Below are 19,518 nucleotides of genomic sequence, written 5' to 3'. Positions count from 1 at the left end.
AAAGCACTCGGAGGTGATTTGGACACAATGTGAGCTTACTTTGATAGCCAGTCGACAGTTTTTCACGTGTACCTTTAATATACAACTAGTGGGCATAATGTAAGGTAACCAGATGTCCCTGTTTCCCGGGGACAGTCCCTGGATTTACAAATTAGTCCCCATACAAAATCCACTGAAGTTGAAAAGTGTCCCCAGATTCACTGAAAAAAATCTGGTAACCTTAGCATAATGTCCAGTTCAAGCTATGGTCACACTGGCAATTATTATGCACTCACTCTGTTTCCAGTGCTGGGTTTTTGATCTGTGGTTACACAACAATATCCAAAATGCATATGCATCAAGTTGTTGTTGTTACTGTTTAATATGTTGATTATCAAACCTGTTTGACACCAATTGGAGTCTTTAAGATGTTCCTAATTTGTCTCCAGTCAAGTTGTAAACAACCTTGCTAAAGTGTTCCCTTCTGCCTCTTCTCTAACCTCCATCTCCCCCGCCTTGTGTACTTTCAACTTTAAGCAGTAAACAATTTTATATTTGTAGTACCACCCATGGCTGAGCAGCCATTTAGTGATCCAGCTCCACAACTGGATGGTGGGATCCTGCAAGTACAAGGGGGGCAGCAGTGAGAATCTTAAGTAAAGGGGAGGAGGATTTGTTGCCTGTCTGACAAACACATGCAAAGGTTGAAATTATATGTAATGTTGCCTTATATGTAAATGTCTAAACATATATTTTCATCAAACGTTTTTGGACACAGTCCACCTGGACCTGCTCTGTTGAAAACCCTGTGCAAATGGAAACAGTACTGCAGAAAGAAAAGGTTCTGCTCTTGCATAACTCTGCTCCATAAACCAGTGAGGTTTATGAAGCAGAGATGCCATGTGGATTTCATCCTTTTATAACTAAAAATGGTGTGGATGGATAAACTGGAAGCAAAGTGGTATAAGGGACACCCTTTCCATTCATAAATAAATGTAAAGGGTACCCTTCTGGCACATTATATGTACAGTTAATTTATAAGAGAAGCACAGGTTGCTAAATTTTCCTTTACACTGGGAAAGTGTGACGAAACTGCTGGGGAAAAGACCAGTAATGTGTAATATTGCTCCCCCACCCTTACTTTGAAGGCAGTCAACTCTAAATAATCTGATTATTCATAATTCACTGAGAATAAATAATTAATTTTTTCATTAACTAAAGCTTTTGTGTAATAACATATGTTTTATTTTAAAGTCAATTTAATATTAATTACAGGTTCAGCTAGTGGAACTTCTGGAGAAATTGCTCCAAGGTGACTTGTATGCCATCTAGGAGACTGGATATTAGTCTCTTTGGGGCCTCCTGGACTATACAGTCTGCTTTCCTTCTTTGGGATTTGGTCTGGAAGATAAGGGATCCAAATTGTGCAGGGACCCCAGAAGCAACTTTAGCTCACATTGCCTAGCAGACCCAATTTGACTGGCACAAACTCAAACTGATTTATTTGTTATTGTATATATTTCAACAAGCCCAAAGTTTGAGAGTCAGTAGCACAGATGTTGTAAAGGTGTGGTGATCTGTCATGGAACAACCCCACTGAAGAAGATAACAGTGGTTACCCAGACCTTGATGCTGTTGCGAAGGGGCCCTGTGACTGTTCAAGCTCCAAAAATATAGGTCCACCATTGAGAGCAGACTGCGGTTGGTGGGACAGTGCCCCATTAGCCCTAATGGACCAGCCATCATTGTTAGGAAGTGGAATTCAGCCACCAAACCAAAGTGCAAGTTGCTACTGAAAGTATATAGCAAAAATGAGTGGTGTTGGCAGTGGCTGGCAATCTTACGTTAATGGAAACGCAACAATATATATTTACATATATATTTACTTGAAGGGTACATTTGCCCTGAGAGATTATTTAGAATCCAGTGGTTCAGCTAATATCAAGAATTTTTTATTTCTTTGCTGTCAACCCATTTCACTCTTCTCTGGAAGAAAAGCAACATTATATCCTTTGAACTTAAAAAAATTATTTTTATTTTTGGAACCAATAAAATTATGGTAAATATTTACAAATAATTATCTCACATAAAGGTTACATAAAATAAAAATGTCCACAAGTAACAGTCACTCTCATGAAAAGACACACAGATATTGAAACTACGCCAATCTTATTGCATGTTTCTTCAACTAATCTAAAATAAAATGTTTGCAGTCAACCATTTAACTTAGAATAAAAATCACAGTCCAGTATTGACAAGAAAATTGAGAACCAAAGCAAAAAGAAATCAATTTATTCCCCAAACACCCCTCCCTTTGACCCACACCTTAAACCCCACCCAGCTAAAAAAAATAAAATCAAACAAAAACATCCCAAAACCCAAAACAAAATTAAACAAAACAAAGTGTTCGACATCTTTGGCAAATTGGCACTGCTGTCATTACATTCAAATATTATTACACACAAAAGCAACACACAACACTAAGAAAAAAACACCAAGATTTCAAGTCAGTTCTTTTCCTACTAGAAAAAAAGAATACAAAACATACACATTTTAAGAAGCAATTTTATCTGTGTGGAGACAGTCATCTCCTACGTTCAAAGGCAATTCAATTGTATTTTTATGTTTTTTTATTTGTTTTGTCTATTTTGTTGGTTTTCAAAAGTAAGCTTCTAAACAGCCATCAGAGACTTTGGTGAATACAATCGACATTTATTTCTTTGATGCTGGATACCCTTCATAAAAGGAGTTTGTCTTTGAAAAAAAATTAGCATTCACTCAGAAAGGAATCCATTTGCAATGTAACATGTTTCTGTGTTTTTAAAGGCCACTAGAAAGTGACAGACCAGGACAGTGTCTTTTCCAATACAGGTCTGAGCAAAACAAAAGAAAGAAGAGGTTTGTTCATGCATTATGTTTTTTGCAGGATTCATTCCAGGGGAGAATTAGATTTATCCTTTATTAGTTGCCAGCTGTTTACATTGGCCAGGATCCAAAGCACAGCGCAACTAGTTCCATGCCCCCAAGAAGGCTTTGGGCTCGTGTTTCTCAGGTAGCAGCCTCCAGTGTTTTATGGCAAGTCACTTTTGAAATGAAGGGGACTTTCAAAAGCTAATTGTGATATGGCATAGGCATCTGTTGTTGAAAACGGAAATGGTTTTAGCATCACATTGGACACAACTGAGCACTCAGGGACCCCTTATGTACCACTTCGGACCTCCACATTACACTTAGGCTTTCCATGACCTCCCTCATAGAGTCTCTTTCAGAGGTGAATTACCTCTATGAATTGTTTGGAGACAGACTTAAAGCTACTTTGCAGCAGGACAATAATTACCTCCCAATACAAAAACAAGGAGTAAAAAAAATGATGTGCATGCAAGTGCCCACCTGACTTAAGTTTGCCTTGCAAGGCAGGGTGAAAAAATCTCAAAGACTGGCAGTGTAATTGCAGACCTCACAAACACGCTGGAAAATCCAGGATTGTAATGGACTTTGGACCAATTCCAATAGGGATGTGTACGCATCCACACGAAGTTGCAAACATTGGCCAACAAATGCTCTTTGTACTGTCTTGGCTGTTATATTGAAACATAGAGTACACAATGATATTGAAAGAGGGACAATGGGTTGGATCCAGAGTTTTCTCCCACCGGTGGTGGCATCCACTGAACCAGGTTTCACTCAGGGTGTTCTTGCCAGCGGAAGAGATGAGAGGCATTTGTTTTTGGCCAATTTTCCCATCCCCCTGCCATTTCAGTGTCATCTCTCATGCTGTTCCAGAGAGTCCTCCAACCTTCCTAGTAGATCTGAGGGGGCAAAGGGGACTGCAGGGGAAGGGAGAACCAGCAAAATCATATTCTGGAATTGCTTTTCCATTGGTGGGATTCCTCTGCTGAATCAGAAGCCTCCCATGGATGGAAGCAGCTTTTCTCTTCAGAAACCAAGTCTGGATACTGTCCAGCATGTAAAGATGGTCACATGATCTGACAGCCAAGCTAGCTGATGAATACTGATTTTAGACTCTGCATCATAGACTTATGGAGCGCTACTTTTAATGTAAATAAGTATATATGAAACTTTGGATTGCGTCTACTGCTTCTGTCCCTTGGTGCTGTTATTATTGTTATTTCTGTTGTCTGGTCTTTGACTGTAATAAAGAGTAACTAAGCTATCCGACATTAATGATATTTCTGGTACTGTGCCTTGCATGGTGTATTTTGTTTGGCATTGTCATGTTGACACCAGTCATAAAATGATAGCATGTAGGATGGAACCAGATTTTACACACACACACACACACACACACACACACACACATATTTCAGGTGTATTCTGGTATATACAGTGTAGCAATTAAAAGTTGACTATTGATTACTCAGAAAGTTTAGCTTGCCACATTTATAAATACAATAGTTGCAGCCTGAGCTGGAAGAAAATGTGTGGTTTCATTTATGAGCTTCCTCCCTGTTTCAATTCCAAGGAAAATGGAAATATGATGGAGTAAATATCAGACCATAAATGAGAAAATACATTGTCAGGCAGGTCCACAGATATGGTCTGTGGACCCCTTTATTCAGCACAGTTAATTTTAGTGGAGATATTTGAAATACTTCCTGCTGGTTTGGGGTAGGCTAAAATAGGGAATCCCCATACATTCAGAGAAACAGAAAAAGTGACACAAGTCACTTTACTATTGAAAAACTAGAAATTTAATTTAATTTCCTTTGTCTAATGCCCCCATGCCCCAAAAGCCAACTTTTGTTCAGAACATAAAATCTAAAAAAATTAACCAATTTAATATTGAAAATTAATTTTATATCTATATATGTATAATACTGACAACAGAACACTCCAGAAGGAATTGAAACTTCAAATTCTAAAACTTCATAAAGTTTATCAAATTCAGTTTTCTACATATGAAATCTGCCAATATTTTTTAATAAAGGAGTCCTATCCTGGTCAAAATCTTCTAGAGAAGCTGTAAAAATATGATCGTATAAAGATACATTATATAAAGTATACATTTTTCTCTCTGAGAAATAATATATTTAATGTAGCTCCACTGGAAAAAGCTTTGAGGTCGGGAAAGGGTATAGAAAAGTTAAACCTCAAAAGAACTGGAGATGCTTCCGATAAGCGTCCACTCTTTTCAGGGCTTATCAAAAGAGAGTCACACCTCCAGATCTTTTGAGAGTGACCGATCAATATTCAACAGATGTAAATGATTGCTTTCACTATCAAACCATGTACTTCCCAGTTAAAGCTGGAGGGACTCTCTCAGAGTAAGCAGTTTCAGGACTGGAGATATTTGCCACCAACTTTCCTTCCATAAACAATAGGACTCCTTTAATAATATTCTGGTTAAGCTTGGGAAACCAATGTCCCTTGCAGAGTAAACACAGAAGGGCACTGAGTGCTAAGCCACCTGCAAAGTATCTCTAGAAGAAGAGAAATGTGTTCTCTTTTGCACCATTAAGGCAGTGGATACAGGACTTCTACTAAAACCCCAAACGTTTTCTGGATCTTTAGTTGATATATATTGACCTATCTTCACTAATGTGAGTGTAGACTTGCTAGATAAAACAACAAAAGACTCTTGTGGCACCTGAAGAGCAAATAAATATATTGTGGGCATAAGCTTTTGTTGATTCTAGTCCATGAAAGCTTGTGCTTTAATAAATTAGCTAGTTTGTAAAGTACCACAAGACTCTGTTGTTTTTGCTAACAGCTAACACAGCTACCCCTTTGGATGAAAAAGTTCCTAAGGCCTTTTCAGCAGTCGAAAAGACTGTAATTACAGCATTACTTTTGCAGCATGGAAACGGCTTCAGCATTGTCTAGTTCATAGGTGAACACTATGATCCATAGGGCACGGCATCACATTTTGCACAGCTCACGCAAGGTGACAGCACCCTCAGCCAACTGCCAAGTCATCCCTCCTCCCCCCCCCCCTTTCAGTGCCCAGTGCCAGAAGTGAGGACCGTGATAGGACCACCTTTTCATGATGGTATTTATATTAGAGGGGAGAATGCCTTTCCTCCTTCACACCCAGCAAAAAGCAACCTTCAAGGCATTCTGAGTTGTGAACTGGCCGCCCTGATATCAGTATCAGTAGCACTGGAGCCAACAATTTTAGCCCTTGCTCTCCCACAGTGTTTCACGCATAATAGAACTGTGGGGGAACAGACCACGCTGAGGCAGCTTTCAAACTGGAAAGGTAAAGCTTGAATTGGATCTCAAGAGTATCTGTTGACCTGATAGTTAGCAATTGATAATATTTTTCCCCCTCAATAAACTTGCTTCTATTGACAGAATAATAGACTGTTGTGAGCTGGTCCACACGCTTGTTTACTTGGGAATTTTGTGTACATGGTTGGGGCAATGAATGTATGCCTCAACCACAAATTATTTTATTGTGGGAGCTCCCCATGGCCCTTAGGAGTTGGCTCTTATGCATACATGTACATCTGCTCCTTGCAAGTCTTAATATCTGAAAAAGGTTAGATCCTAGGAATCTGTCAAAGATATATGCAAATGAATGCTTATTTGTTGTCCTGCTATGTTTATAGGGTTACAAGAGAGGCAAAGGGTTGAATGAGCTGTAAATGTGGTGGTTCATCTGTCCTCATTGTGTTATCTTACATGGCTGATTTTATCATATATTAATAAATATGATTGTCTAAACTGGCTGTGAGGAAACATTATAAAATGAATGTTGCATGGGCATGATGACTTTAAAAAAAAATCAGTATCATTGAAATATGTGTTGTGGGGATGTAATGAATAATTGTTTTTTCAGATGTTCATAAAGCCCAGTGGACATTGTAGACTTAGAATTAAGGGTGGAGATGCATATTCTTTCCCCAAGTACATGTATATCAATGGTAACCTTAGAAATTGCAGTGTACAATACATCTCTGAATGGGAACGGAGCTGCAGGCTGCTCTTGCTGAATATTCCCTCCAGCGTGTTCACCCTGCTTTTCTCATAAGCTCTGCTCCTGTACTTCAGCTGTATATGTGAGGGACTAGAACCTAGTCAATAGGTGATAGCAGAACCAGTAGTGTGGAATTTTCAAAGGCTGCATACATAAAGGTCTGCCTAATCTACTGCAAGCTGTTGAAAAGCTCCTAGTTGTGTTGGGGCACCATGCCAAATCAGACAATGCTTGAATGCTCCTTATCCTGTTTTGCCCCATCAACGTGCAAAGTATGTATGGCAACATCAAATACTCAGCAAGTCAAAAGCATTTTAATATTACCACACAGAATAAGTGAGGGTGTTTTTGGCTGCCTGCACCTAGGAAGAATAAAAGCGTACCTCAGCTGACCCTCAGAAGCCACACATTTGTGGTAGAGGAAGAAAAGGTTCTTGGTTTGCTATCTTGAGGAGTGGCTGCCTTTGTGAGTTATGGACACCTTAACTATTTAGTATGGCACTAAAAAGCGGACATGAGAGCCTGTTATAAGAACATTGCCTTCATTGTTAATCCATAGTTTGAAAGTAACCAATTTGGGCTAGAGCTTGGTTAAAGCACCCCCCTTTTTTTGTTCTAACACCTTCCCTAGGAACACCTGCTCTTCAAAGTTGAATCAGAGATTTAAATTGCCATTTGCTCAGATTCTGCTTTAAAGAGCAAGTTTTTTGCAGGGAAAGCTGGGGGGGGGGGCAACTCAGTCACACAGTATTAAAGTGCAGACTAAGAGCAGGGCAAATGGAAAATGTGGGAAAGATCTAATGGATGGTTTTTTTAGTGTGAAGCCAGCAGATCTAGGCCATTCCACCCCATGTTAAAATTCCTGCCATTCCTGTAAATATCATAGTGTTATTTTTCACATTTGCAGACTGTACATTGTGTGTGTCCACTGAGAATGCCATGCAAAATCAAATCTACCTACACACAGAAGACTGGCACAAAGGGGACTGCTTGGTCAGTTTTTTATTTCAATAAGACCAAAGGTGCAGGTGGGAAGCAAGAGTTTGCAGCAATCTGAGCCTTGCTTTGACCCCTCTGTACATAGTGGAAGGGCACCCACAATCCTACAAAATTGTGGCCACAGCCTACCTGGAATTTGTGTAAGCCTCACAATGTAATCCTCTACATGCCTACTCAGAAGCATAAGGTGCCAGCTCCCTGGGTGCCTGAGCACCCACAAAATTCCCCATGAAGGGGGTGGGCACCCACAAATTTCGGCGCCAGAACCAAGCATGCTGCATGGCACCCATGGCCCTGGGCACCCACAGTAGGGAGCAAGCCCTGGCACTGATGCTCAGAAGTAGGTCTCATTAGGTTCAATGGCCCTTGCTCCCTGGGAAGTGGGTGTTGGATTGCAGTCTCATTCATACAGAAGGTCGCAATGAACTGTGTCTAGAAAAGCAATTTCTTAAAGCTTCTTGCTGCATACTTGGTACAAAGATAAACCAAATTTTGTATAACTCCTCTGGCTATACAGTTTGAATTGTTCAATTTAACTAGAAATAAAGAGTCGTTGGCTAAAATTCTTCATGTGCTAAAATTCCAGATTACCTTTCCCCCCCCCCTCCATTTTATCTTTTTTTAAAAGCACAGGTTAAGAGAACTTCTTAAGCTTATATATTGACTGCCCAATTCAACTGAACTGTGCTTTGTTCCTGATTTTACCCCCAGGTAAAAAATACTATAATTTTTCACAAATAAAGGATTACAGTGGTGCCAGCAAAGATGAAATATGGAGAAACATGGACTTTTAAAATAGCACCCAGTTGTTTCTGGTAGTAAAAGCTAACATTTGGTGTACCACTTCTTAATTTTTTGAAATATTCTTAGAAATCAGGAAAAATAATTTCCCCTTCAGTTACAGATGAAACTCTTATTTTCAACCCTCTCCTCGCTTTCATACAAACACATTGAAAGTTAGGCCAAAATGTGTTTCTCTTGAGCTATGAAACTGAATGGTCACACGTAGGTTTGTAAATCAATTTTCCTTCCAGCTAGCAATGAGCATACTGAATCAGACAAACATCCAGTAGTTGCCATGCAGGCTTTTGATACTGAAAATGTCACTAGTATTATGCAGTTAGACTTTTATTAAAATGTGTGTGCTTTTTATACTAAGGCCTCTTTAATTTTGTTACTGTAAATATTCTTGAATCCCTTTCATATATTATAGTTCTAAAATGGGGACCAATAGCAATCTATAATGGAAATGAGGAATTGGACGATGAAGGTTTTATACATGCATCTTATTAGACAGCAAATAGAATATGGGAAATGCATGAGATATGGCTTTTGTTGGCATGCCTACCTCTGGAACATATCCCAGAGATCCTCTTTGGGACTAGAAGGCATTACACAAAATCTCATCCATCTCACAGTTCTGCATCGTTCTTGTGAACTCCTGCAGGGTTTGAAGTTAATCTACTGGTTATCTGTGTACTGTATATTTAGTTTGTATTACCAAATAGCATTTTTTACATCAAAATGTTGAAATAAGAAATTCTGATATGATCAACAGAAAATGAAGTTTTTCTTCAATAGCTTATTTGAAGCGAAAGATGCAAAAGGGAGTTGCAATTTTACAGGCTAAGGGACAAATCAAAGTTTCAGTGGAGAAACAGGTCTGGCAAACATGTAAAGAGCAGTAGTGGGAGGGTCTGATTTGAAGAAGAGCACAGCAGGTGGGTGAGGGGGATGCTTAATCGTTCATATATTATCTCTCTACTGCACTTCTCTCCAATAGAAATATTTCTCATAGCCATAGCTAACACCTGGAACTTTGACTGGGGGAAGGTGGCAGAAGGAGGGCAAATCAGGAAAGACCTGGTGGATGTGGGAAGGGCTAAGAACTTAACTCCCTGTGAAGTTCTCCCCCCGACACATTTTAGATAGTCAGCAAGGCCCCAGGATCTCAGTCAGACGTCACATTTCATCTTAAAACAGGACTCAGAGCTGCTGTTCTTGAAAGTGATGGATTGCCTGAGAAGCAGTGCAAAAGCATGTGGTGCTGAGCATCACTTACAGGTCTACTCAAATAGAAGGAGATCCCATTGTATTGAAAAGGGCTTTCTCCCAGGGAAGTGGATATAAGATTGCCTAAGTAATGCAAAAACAAAACAAAGAAATTGAAATGTTTGTACAGAAACAACACACATGCCAGGCAGCCACATGAAACATTCACTAACACCATTCAACATTTATTCCATTGGCTTCTGTGAAAAAGGAGCTATTTCTTCCCTTGTAATTTTCCTTTCTTTAGACAGGCCATCACTGGGTCATATTTTTATTTTTTTTAAGAGGAATAAAATGACTGTTTTTTGAGTTAAGGGAATTTTATGGCACCACAGTTGATTGATGCCCATCTTTTCCACCACTTGTAAACTTCATTCTGTATGGATTGGGATGCATGGAACATGAAATAAAATGTCAAAGAACTATTAGTTCCTTTGGGGGGCAGTGTTGAAGATGAGAATCTACACACTTCATGGTGTAAATGCATTCCTAGTGAAATTATGGCAGCTTCAGATGATTTTATTTTTTCACTGTATGTTGTGTTGTTTCCAAGGTGCCTTGAGAAATGTGAGCAATTTAGGTATCCCCTAATGACATGACTTCCGTCACAGCCTAGTTTTAGAAAGCAGAATGCTGTAAACCTCATTCACACGTGTAACCAAAGTCCGAAAGGGAATCTGGTTGACAGTAAGGGGAGTGGAATGCTAAGAGAGGGAAGGAGTGCCAATTGGGAAGGTCAATTGGTGGATTAGAGGAAGATGAGACAGACAGTGAGAGGAAGGGTACAATGAAATACATTTATAAGAGAGATAGGATAGTTGTAGAGACTCGAGAGCAGACATGCTTAGGCAGGATGTTAGAATTACAACTGTGTAGATGTTACTTGCCTGCACTGGTGGGTGGGTTCCTCAATTAAATAAAAGTTCAAGCTTCAGAACTTGAAAGGATGAATTCTGGTCTGGGTAGATTCTAACATAAACTATGCCACTTGCCCGCTGCCTATCGTGCCATGGGTGATGGAGAAGAGTCCTTCCGCTGTCCAAGTCGGTAGGTCATGGTAACCGATATGTTTGAGAGAGGTCAGGACTAAGTGGAGTAGCTGAGGGACTGACCTTTAATGACAACCTGGGGAGAAACCTTGTGATGGACCCTGGGGGTGTCACAATGTGTTATGCTCATGAAGAGATTCACATGATTAAAGGATCAGTAGTATGGTCACAATATTGGCTCTGCCCCTTAAGTTGTGCAGCTTTCTGGACAGACACACACACACACACACACACATGTCCATGTATCAAGCAGGGATGTCTACATGGGAAAGCCCATGTGTGTGGACTTCAGAACATGTAACCTGATCATGTGGAAGAACCTGGCAGTGTGAATCAGCTCTTAGTTGGATAGAAAAGGATAATGGTGCACATGTCAAGCACAGTTGCTAAGAACAGCCAACACTGCCACAACATTCGATTTGTGCACAGTGGTAGAACTTGCAGCAGTCAAAAACAGTAAACCTAAGTGATTAAGAGGCTTAACCAGTCCTTCTTCCATATCAGAGATCATAACTATTTTTATCAAGCCTTAGAAATTTTGTAAGAATGTTTGAGGAAGGGGCATAGCTCAGTAGTAGAGCACATGTGCAAATGGTCTTGAGGTAAATATGTCACATTTCCAGGGTGGATATACAAAGGCTCCCTGGAAGACTGCTGCCAGTCTATACAATAGTGAGCAAAAGGAACCAGTGGCCAGAGGGTGATGGAAGGTAGTTTTCTAAGTTCTTAAGAAATAAGCAGATCCAGAGTGCAGGGGGGCCAGGCGAAAGGAACAGACTTGCACTAGGGTTTTGTTTCAGGGGTTTTGTTGGGAGAGGGGTTGTTGCTGATATTAATTTTTTGTATCTTCATTTTTATATCTTTTTAGAGTTATGTGGGAAATGTTCAATTTGGTTGTTTAGTTTTTGATTTGTTTATTGTTTATGACTACTTTTGTTATGTTTGTAATTGTGCACTTTTTCATGTAAGCAGCCATGAGCATGGTTTTAACTATGGAAAGAGGGCATACAATAAAATGATTGATTGATTAAGTAATTAATTAATTAATTAATGCAAAAGGGGCTCTAGTCGAGGTCTGTAACCTCCATGAGTTCTAGTTATCTTAAGATGTTTACACACAGGAGGAAATTTGATTTATTGTGCATTTACAGCCGAACCTATCAAATTTGCTGTTTCTGAAACAATATGTAAACCAAAACATAGCTATTCTTAGAAATTTGCACTAATCTGAATTTTGTGGTGTCGTTCTTCAATCAGCGTTTACAAAAGTGCATTTTAGAGGGAAGTGTGAATAAAAATGAATCTATTAGTGAAAATAATATACAGAAAATTGCTTGCAAACTGTGTAGTAGTCAAAACTGCATATAAAAATATGAAATTCACAGTAAAATAATGAATTTTTACACTTTTTTTGAGAGAGAAAAATTGCTGCAAAATGTGGAGGACTAAATTTAATATTGGAGAAATTGAGAAAACCCAAACTGACAGATCCTTCCATCCCAACTCAACACCTAGACATTTGGGTCAGGGAGCTGATCAACCTTGGACCACTGCCCCTTTATTAATGTGAAGGGAACTTTAGTGTAGCTTTCATAGTGGCCCCCAGTTGCCACTGTTTAAGCAGTTTGGAAAAAGTACCACCTTAAATTTCTGCAATTGCAATAAACATAAGGCTTTCGTTATATGGAATCTCTTCTGTAACATTTAGCTAAAGCTACAGCCAGTGTGTGTGTAACTTTGCTAATTGTGACTGCAAATAAGCATAAATTAATATTCAGCAGTTAAAATGTCGCTAATTGCCCATGTCTGTCATTTGCTCACATGTTCAATGCCAACATATGGTGCATATATGCCCACATGACCATCAGATTTGAATTATGTATCAAGAAAGAACAACAGCCCCAGAAATAGCCACAATGAATGTTAACCTGGTTCAAAGTTGGTTTAAAGCTTACTGAATTCTTGGAGTCAGTGCACCAGTATCAAAACACATTTTCCCACTGTATTTTAAACTCCTCATTTGTCCCTTGATGCTGTTTATGCTATACCACTCCATAGTAACACAAAGAAGTAAGTTATTTACATTGGTGCTTTGTCATTTGAGCGGACCATTTTTTCCCCTTAATGCCCTCTCCCTAAAATAAACTTCAACCCATACAGTCCATGTTGAATCACGCAACATTAAAGAGAGACATTCAATGGAGGACTGCTCAACATTTAGAACTGCTTTGGTTCCCCTGACATGGTCAGGAGAACAGAGAGCCAGCTAGTTAGTCCAGAAGCAAGAAGACTGTGCGTATCACATGGCTACTGCATCTTGCAAACCACAGGGAATGTCAGCAAAACTGATTCTTTGTTTGCTCTGTTTTTTTTATGGGAGATTCAGTTAAGGTCACTAGAATTTCAATGATTAAAAACAGTAATAAGTGGTTCACCTAGCTGAAAGAATAACATTCCAATTGTTGCATGGGTTCATGCGGGGTATTTTCTCTTATCCATCCTTGTAGTCCGATTTCTGCAGTTACATGCTAGGTGGTTCCAGTTGTGTCATCCGGCATAATGTGTTTAATAAGTGCTTCTTGGTTCCATGTGTCAGTGGCGATCATAAGCAGCAGCGGCTGCTGGAGGTGCTGCTCCCCGGGCCGCAGCACTGTAATAGTAAGGAGAGCCTAGAAGAGAAGAGATGCCATGGTGTAAATCACAAATCTTCAGAGGTGTTACTCATCACCAAGCAAATGAAGGAGTTAGAGAAAGAGTAACAAAGCCATCCTCCTCAGTGTCTTGTCCAGCACCTAACATATTACTTGTCCATGTTTCTCAGATCAGAGTGTAAACACAAGGTGCCAGGAAAACCTACAGGATAAATAATACAGACAACTGTAGCATATACCCAGGTGACTCAAGTTGCACATCAGTAGTCCACACTTGTCCCTAGACCAGCTTGCATACCTACTCAGAGTGGGTGGATTGATTTAAATTAGTGATAGGCCAACTATCCCTGTTACCATGGCCATGACCGAGTACACCCAAACGTTTTTTTAAAAAGGGAGGCAGAAGGAAACAGATAGAGGGCAGGCAGGGGGGAAATGCTGGAATGGATCTCCAGCCTCTGCCTACTGCAGATCCATTCCAGTCTTTTTCTTCTGCCTGCTTCTGGCTCTGTCATTGTCTGAGCTACTTTCACTACCTTTTGCTCACACCCGGTAAGCGCTGTCTCATTCACTAGAAGAAACAATCTGTTTTGGTCAACTTGGGTTAGCTCATTATATGATTAAAGATAAAGATCATGAAAATTGACAGTATATTTGTATATGCCTAGTTATCACTACAGCAAATAAATTGTATTTTTAATCTCATTTTTAAGTTAGTATTTTTAAAGTAATGTTTAGAGGTCAATTTGAAAAAAAGTTTTAGTTTATTGAGTTTGATCGAGGAATAAAAAAAAAGATGCAATGCTGCTAGAATTTTAGGGGGCTTTTTGGTCAAATGGGCTCCTGGCCAGTTCCCTCAGGCTGTGCCTTTTTTGTTTGGGCATTGCCTTCTGTCTGTGACTGCATTTCAGGTTACACTGAGAAGCTCTAAGGTAGATCATTGGGCTTAGGGGAGAGCAGATTCAACTTAACAGCTGCCCCATCCCTAGTTTGTGCCTCCTTTTTGTGATGAAGGCATATATCAGCAGGCCTTGGTTATTTATTTGTTCTTGAGTAAGAGTCCAGGGGCGTGGGTGGTGCTGTGGGTTAAACCACAGGGCCTAGGACTTGCCGATCAGAAGGTTGGCAGTTCGAATCCCCGCGACGGGGTGAGCTCCTGTTGCTCGGTCCCTGCTCCTGCCAACCTAGCAGTTCGAAAGCATGTAAAAGTGCAAGTAGATAAATAGGTACCACTCCGGCTGCTCTGGTTCACCAGAAGCGGCTTAGTCATGCTGGCCACATGACCCGGAAGCTGTATGCCGGCTCCCTCGGCCAATAAAGCGAGATGAGGAACCCCAGAGTCGGCCACGACTGGACCTAATGGTCAAGGGTCCCTTTACCTTTACCTTAAGAGTCCACCCCTTACAGAGTTTCAGTTTTGGAATGTGTTAAGCAATGGTATTGTTCAACATGGTGCAGCAGCAAAATGAGTAAAGCATATGTGATTGCCTCACCAGGAGCCCACACGCTCACACATTCCTTTTAAACCCTGGTTTTACCTTGCATGATATCTGAACTAGGCCACGGTCAAACAGAAAACAAACAAGTTCCAATAGCCTGGTACAGATTCAGAAGATCAAGGTAACAGTGAATCATACAGAAATCCCCTGAAGAACAAAAACGAGTAAACAGCACAAGAATGTGAACTAAAAGAGGGTACCTTTGCTTAGGAAGTACTTGATAGAAAGCCTGCCCCAATGCACTAGCTTTCCAAATGCAATGAGATTTTTGCATGAAAGTGAATTCAAAATACACCATCCTGGGACACCTATATCACATGCTTTTTTTCTGAACAACAAATTGTCCATAAGAAGCAGACAATAAACATGGGAGTTAGATCTGGCAGCTTAATAAATCTCTCACAACAGAAGCGAAAGATGTTCTAGAGAGCACGATAATAGTGTGTGAATGTGTGTTCCAAATTCTTTTTTTAAAATGACTCAAACTTTCTCAGAAGCCTGTTTTCAAATCAAAACATATACATCTTCTCCATACTGTAAAAGCAATGAAATCGCTAACCAGCAAACCTTCCCTATTGTAGAGGACTCTACTGACAGTTTTAAAGGAGGAGAAACAGGGAGAAATCAATACTATAGTGACAGACATCATGGAGAAGTCACAAAGTTCAAGACATGTGTAAGGGACCAATATTTCAAACAGATGAGCTTGTGAAAGGAGACTAGAGGCACCGTTGCACGGCACTGATGAAAAAGACTTTCTATATAATACTTAAGGGGAGGCAATTGGCACATATTTCAAAACAGGAAAGACCTTTCATCAGACGGCATGCTTGCCACAGTAGGGGCAAGAGTAAATAAGTAACGTCTTTCCAAGCATTCCTTGAGAATATCTGTAATAAACTGATCTGTGCTCATTGAGAACGTTCTGAGGTTTCCCTGGATGAACTGCAACCTCAGAAACCAATGCAGCAATACACTTACTGCAGAATGTGCTGCTACAAAAGCAATAAGGTTCCTGTTGCAGAAGCTTATGCAACATTATATTTCATAGTTTTTAAGCATCCACCACACTATGTTGCAATGTTTACCATATTTTGAACCTTATGGTTCTGACTCCACCTTAATCTTTTTGTTTGTTTGAAGTATTTTTGCATGACCTTTCAGGTCATACAGCACTCTCAAGGTGCTTCACATCATAAAATAAAAGTATAAAATACAAATTTAACAATAACAATTCAGTCTTTTTTTAAAAAAAAAATAGCAGCAGTTAAGTTAAAAGCCCAGACCAGTCCTTAATTGTTTCAAAGTGGATGCAAACAGCCAGGTCTTTAGAGGAGAACTAACAGAGCCACACAACCCACACCCACTCCCAAGGTAACGTATCCACCAGGTCAACGTATCCACCAGATCTACCAGATCAGAAACCAGACACTGGCCAATAGTTGTCCAAGATTTGTTTGCTTTTTAAACATGGGTCTAACCAGTAGCAGTCAGCAGGATAAGGCTCACCTGACCTGTAGCCTGTGCTTCTTATTGCTTCTTGCTTACTTATTCTTATTGCTTACTTATTCTTATTGCTTACTGCTTCTTATTGGGAAATTGAATGGAGTGGGGAGATGGTGTGCAAGTACTTTGGTGGAACCAAATCAGTGCTTCCACCGGTGTGTTTGCACTTCATCGACTACACTGCCACTTTGCCCCTTCCCCTCTACCTCCTGGAGTAGCAACACAAGCAGCAGGAAGTCAGGTGAGTACCACTGCCCAGCAGACCGCCACTGAGTCTAACTGCTTCCTCTTTGAGGGTAGTGGGCACTACACTCAAGAAAGCATTAACTACTTCTGAGGTTCATGTGGTGAGTCCTAACCTGACAGGTTAATTTTTAAAATAACCAAGAAGGGCAGGGTTCTCTAGGACAGGTTGTAGTTCTCAAACCTCCAAGAATTGTTTTGCATGTCATCAGGCTGTGCAGATTTATCTGCTGCTGAAATCTATCCAAGGAACATGATTAAATGGGACCCTAGCTGCATCCCTCCCTGGCTGGTAAAACAGCGTTATCTGGGGTCAGAAGAAATATGAGTAATTTTTATCTTTAAAATGTAAAACAAATCCATCAGTCTCTTAAAGACCACAACTGCTTTCCCACCTCTGCAGGTATGTCAGTGGACAAAAGCAGTGGTGGTTAGTGCTCATTGGGACTGGCAATGTAGGTAGCAGGTGGGGACTGGCTGGCTGCAGACTGGGGTTGGTGGGACAATGCTCCATTCACTCGAATGGACCAGCATCCACTGGAAAATAGATCCAGGTGGGACGGGAAGGAGAGAATGTAACATTTTAGGCGTGTGGTTATCTGTATCTAGTATCAGGGTTCATGTACTCTATCTTGTTTGATACTCAAGTTAACAATATGTGTGAATGAACTATTCTGTATTAACTACCACAAATATAATTTTCAGATCGCCCAGTTTTGCATACACAATATATTTCAATGAGACACAATTGACACATTCAGCTGGGAGGCATCAACTGATGAGAGATTAAGTGCACATGAGTAAAATAACTATCAGAAGCACATAGCCATAGTCATATTCTGTTGAACAGAGCTATCCACTGTTTGCCTCTATCAGCTTCCACACCCAGAAATATTTGTTTGAACTTTTCTTTGACACAGCAGTTGGTCTCAATCAGGATCAGAGGTTTTTTAGCAACTGACATTTGAAAAAAATAAAATGAGTAAAGACTAGGAAAACAGTATTAGAACAACTTCCTTCGGATGAAAATGGTTCTATAGGCCACTATTTTTCCTTATCTTCCAAATTTGACCTTCTGTCTCATTTCTTACATGTGATATTTTTAACATAATCAGACTATTAAAATATAATTTTTCTCTGCAGCTCCCTGACAGCGTTTTATATATCTCCAGGGTTTGACTTTTCCCTCCTATTCACATTTCTGTAGTGAAATCAAAAAGGCCTGCATTTAAACTGAAAAATGAAAACTTCACATTGCAAAACATTCACTCTTTCACCCTGTCATTACACTCTCCTCTAGAATAAACTTGTCCATTCTTCTGTCATTTTTCCCTTTAATTCATATTATCATCAATTTATTTCTTGACACAGTCATTTCTGGCTCATACTTGTTCTCTAATCCTTTTATAGAAACCCATAGAAGTACTGATTCTAATCCTAATTGACTGGTTTCAAACCTTTTCACCTCATATGAAGCCATGCCAATATTGTCAATCTTGTGACCCCGTCCTCTGTAACAACAGCTATATATATAGCTCAGGTGTAGCCAAAAGGGAGCCCTGTCAGGCTCACTTACATTTCACAATGTGCACAAATCACATCAGTTCAGAAGAGAGAACAGTGCATCAAACAAGATCTGCCATGATCAACATCAAGTCGAAAGTAATGAGTGAAAATGGTAAAGAAGTTATTACAACAAACCAGCATGAAATTGAATCATTTTTCTTCATTAGACTGTGTTGCTATTATCCACTTTTAGCATGTTTGTATTAAGTAGACTTTAAACACGCAAGCTCGCTAGGCTTCAGTGACTGAAACCTCTTGGGGTATGTGTGTGTGTGTGTGTGTGTGTGTGAGAGAGAGAGAGAGAGAGAGAGAGAGAGAGAGAGAGAGTTTTCATAAAAACCAAGGCAGCCATTATTATTTCAGTGCTTGTATGCCATACACAGTTTTCTCAAATATTTCTAAATTCATAGCTGTGTCAAGTTAGAAAAGCTGGACATTAAAAACCAATAAAGTCAGGCAATAAGATCTAATCATTGCTTCTGCAGTACTAGGTGTGTCTGGTGCTGTACAAATGTAGAAATTAATTCAAGACCTTGCTTGAAAATAACATAGACTACACAAAGAAGAGAGTATGCAGTGGAAGCAAAATACAGAGGGGGGAAAGTGGTTAAAAGTACGATTTTAGTAAATGCATATGCATAATTCAAGGCTAAATTCAAATTCCTAGGCTTGAATTAGCAGCAAGATTGCTTCAAGCAAAGTTAGTTGTGAAACCCCCTTAGGCTTCAGCAACACAATTGAGCATTTTCTTACTAGAATCTGAAATGAATGAGCCTGTGAGTTATGACACATGGCAGGTGCCAGTCAGGTCATTTAAGAAGCCACAGGAAGGCGCTCATATACCACAGTGATGGGTTGCAGTCAGGCCCTGCATAGTACAAATAGTATTATGCTGAGATTACTGACATCAGCAACATGATTTATGTCATCTTTAGATGTTCTTATAACTGATGTGCTTATCAGATGACATTCCAAATAGTGAAGTAAGGAAATACATATCAGAAGTCTGATTAGATTGCTTCAGTTTGATCCAT

General features: G+C 39.8%; 1 protein-coding gene and 1 long non-coding RNA gene across 5 annotated transcripts in view; one reads left to right on the top strand and one right to left on the bottom strand.

The window, feature by feature from the left end:
• Window positions 1-19,518, top strand: part of LOC310753041 — a 104,754-nt gene that overhangs the window by 83,622 nt on the left and 1,614 nt on the right. The gene's annotated exons all lie outside the window — the stretch shown is intronic.
• Window positions 1,991-19,518, bottom strand: part of PAX5 (paired box 5) — a 265,758-nt gene continuing 248,230 nt past the window's right edge. For all 4 annotated transcript variants that reach the window (XM_083593706.1, XM_083593703.1, XM_083593705.1 and 1 more), the window contains one exon: window positions 1,991-13,688. In XM_083593706.1, coding sequence (XP_083449832.1) covers window positions 13,612-13,688 — 77 coding nt within the window. In that variant the 3' untranslated portion in view covers window positions 1,991-13,611. The remainder of the gene's footprint in view (window positions 13,689-19,518) is intronic.

This window comes from Podarcis filfolensis (genome assembly GCF_964270895.1).
Source record: "Podarcis filfolensis genome assembly, chromosome: 17".
Taxonomy (NCBI): domain Eukaryota; kingdom Metazoa; phylum Chordata; class Lepidosauria; order Squamata; family Lacertidae; genus Podarcis; species Podarcis filfolensis.
Note: the sequence above shows the minus strand (reverse complement) of the source record. Positions and strands in the feature narration are given on the sequence as shown.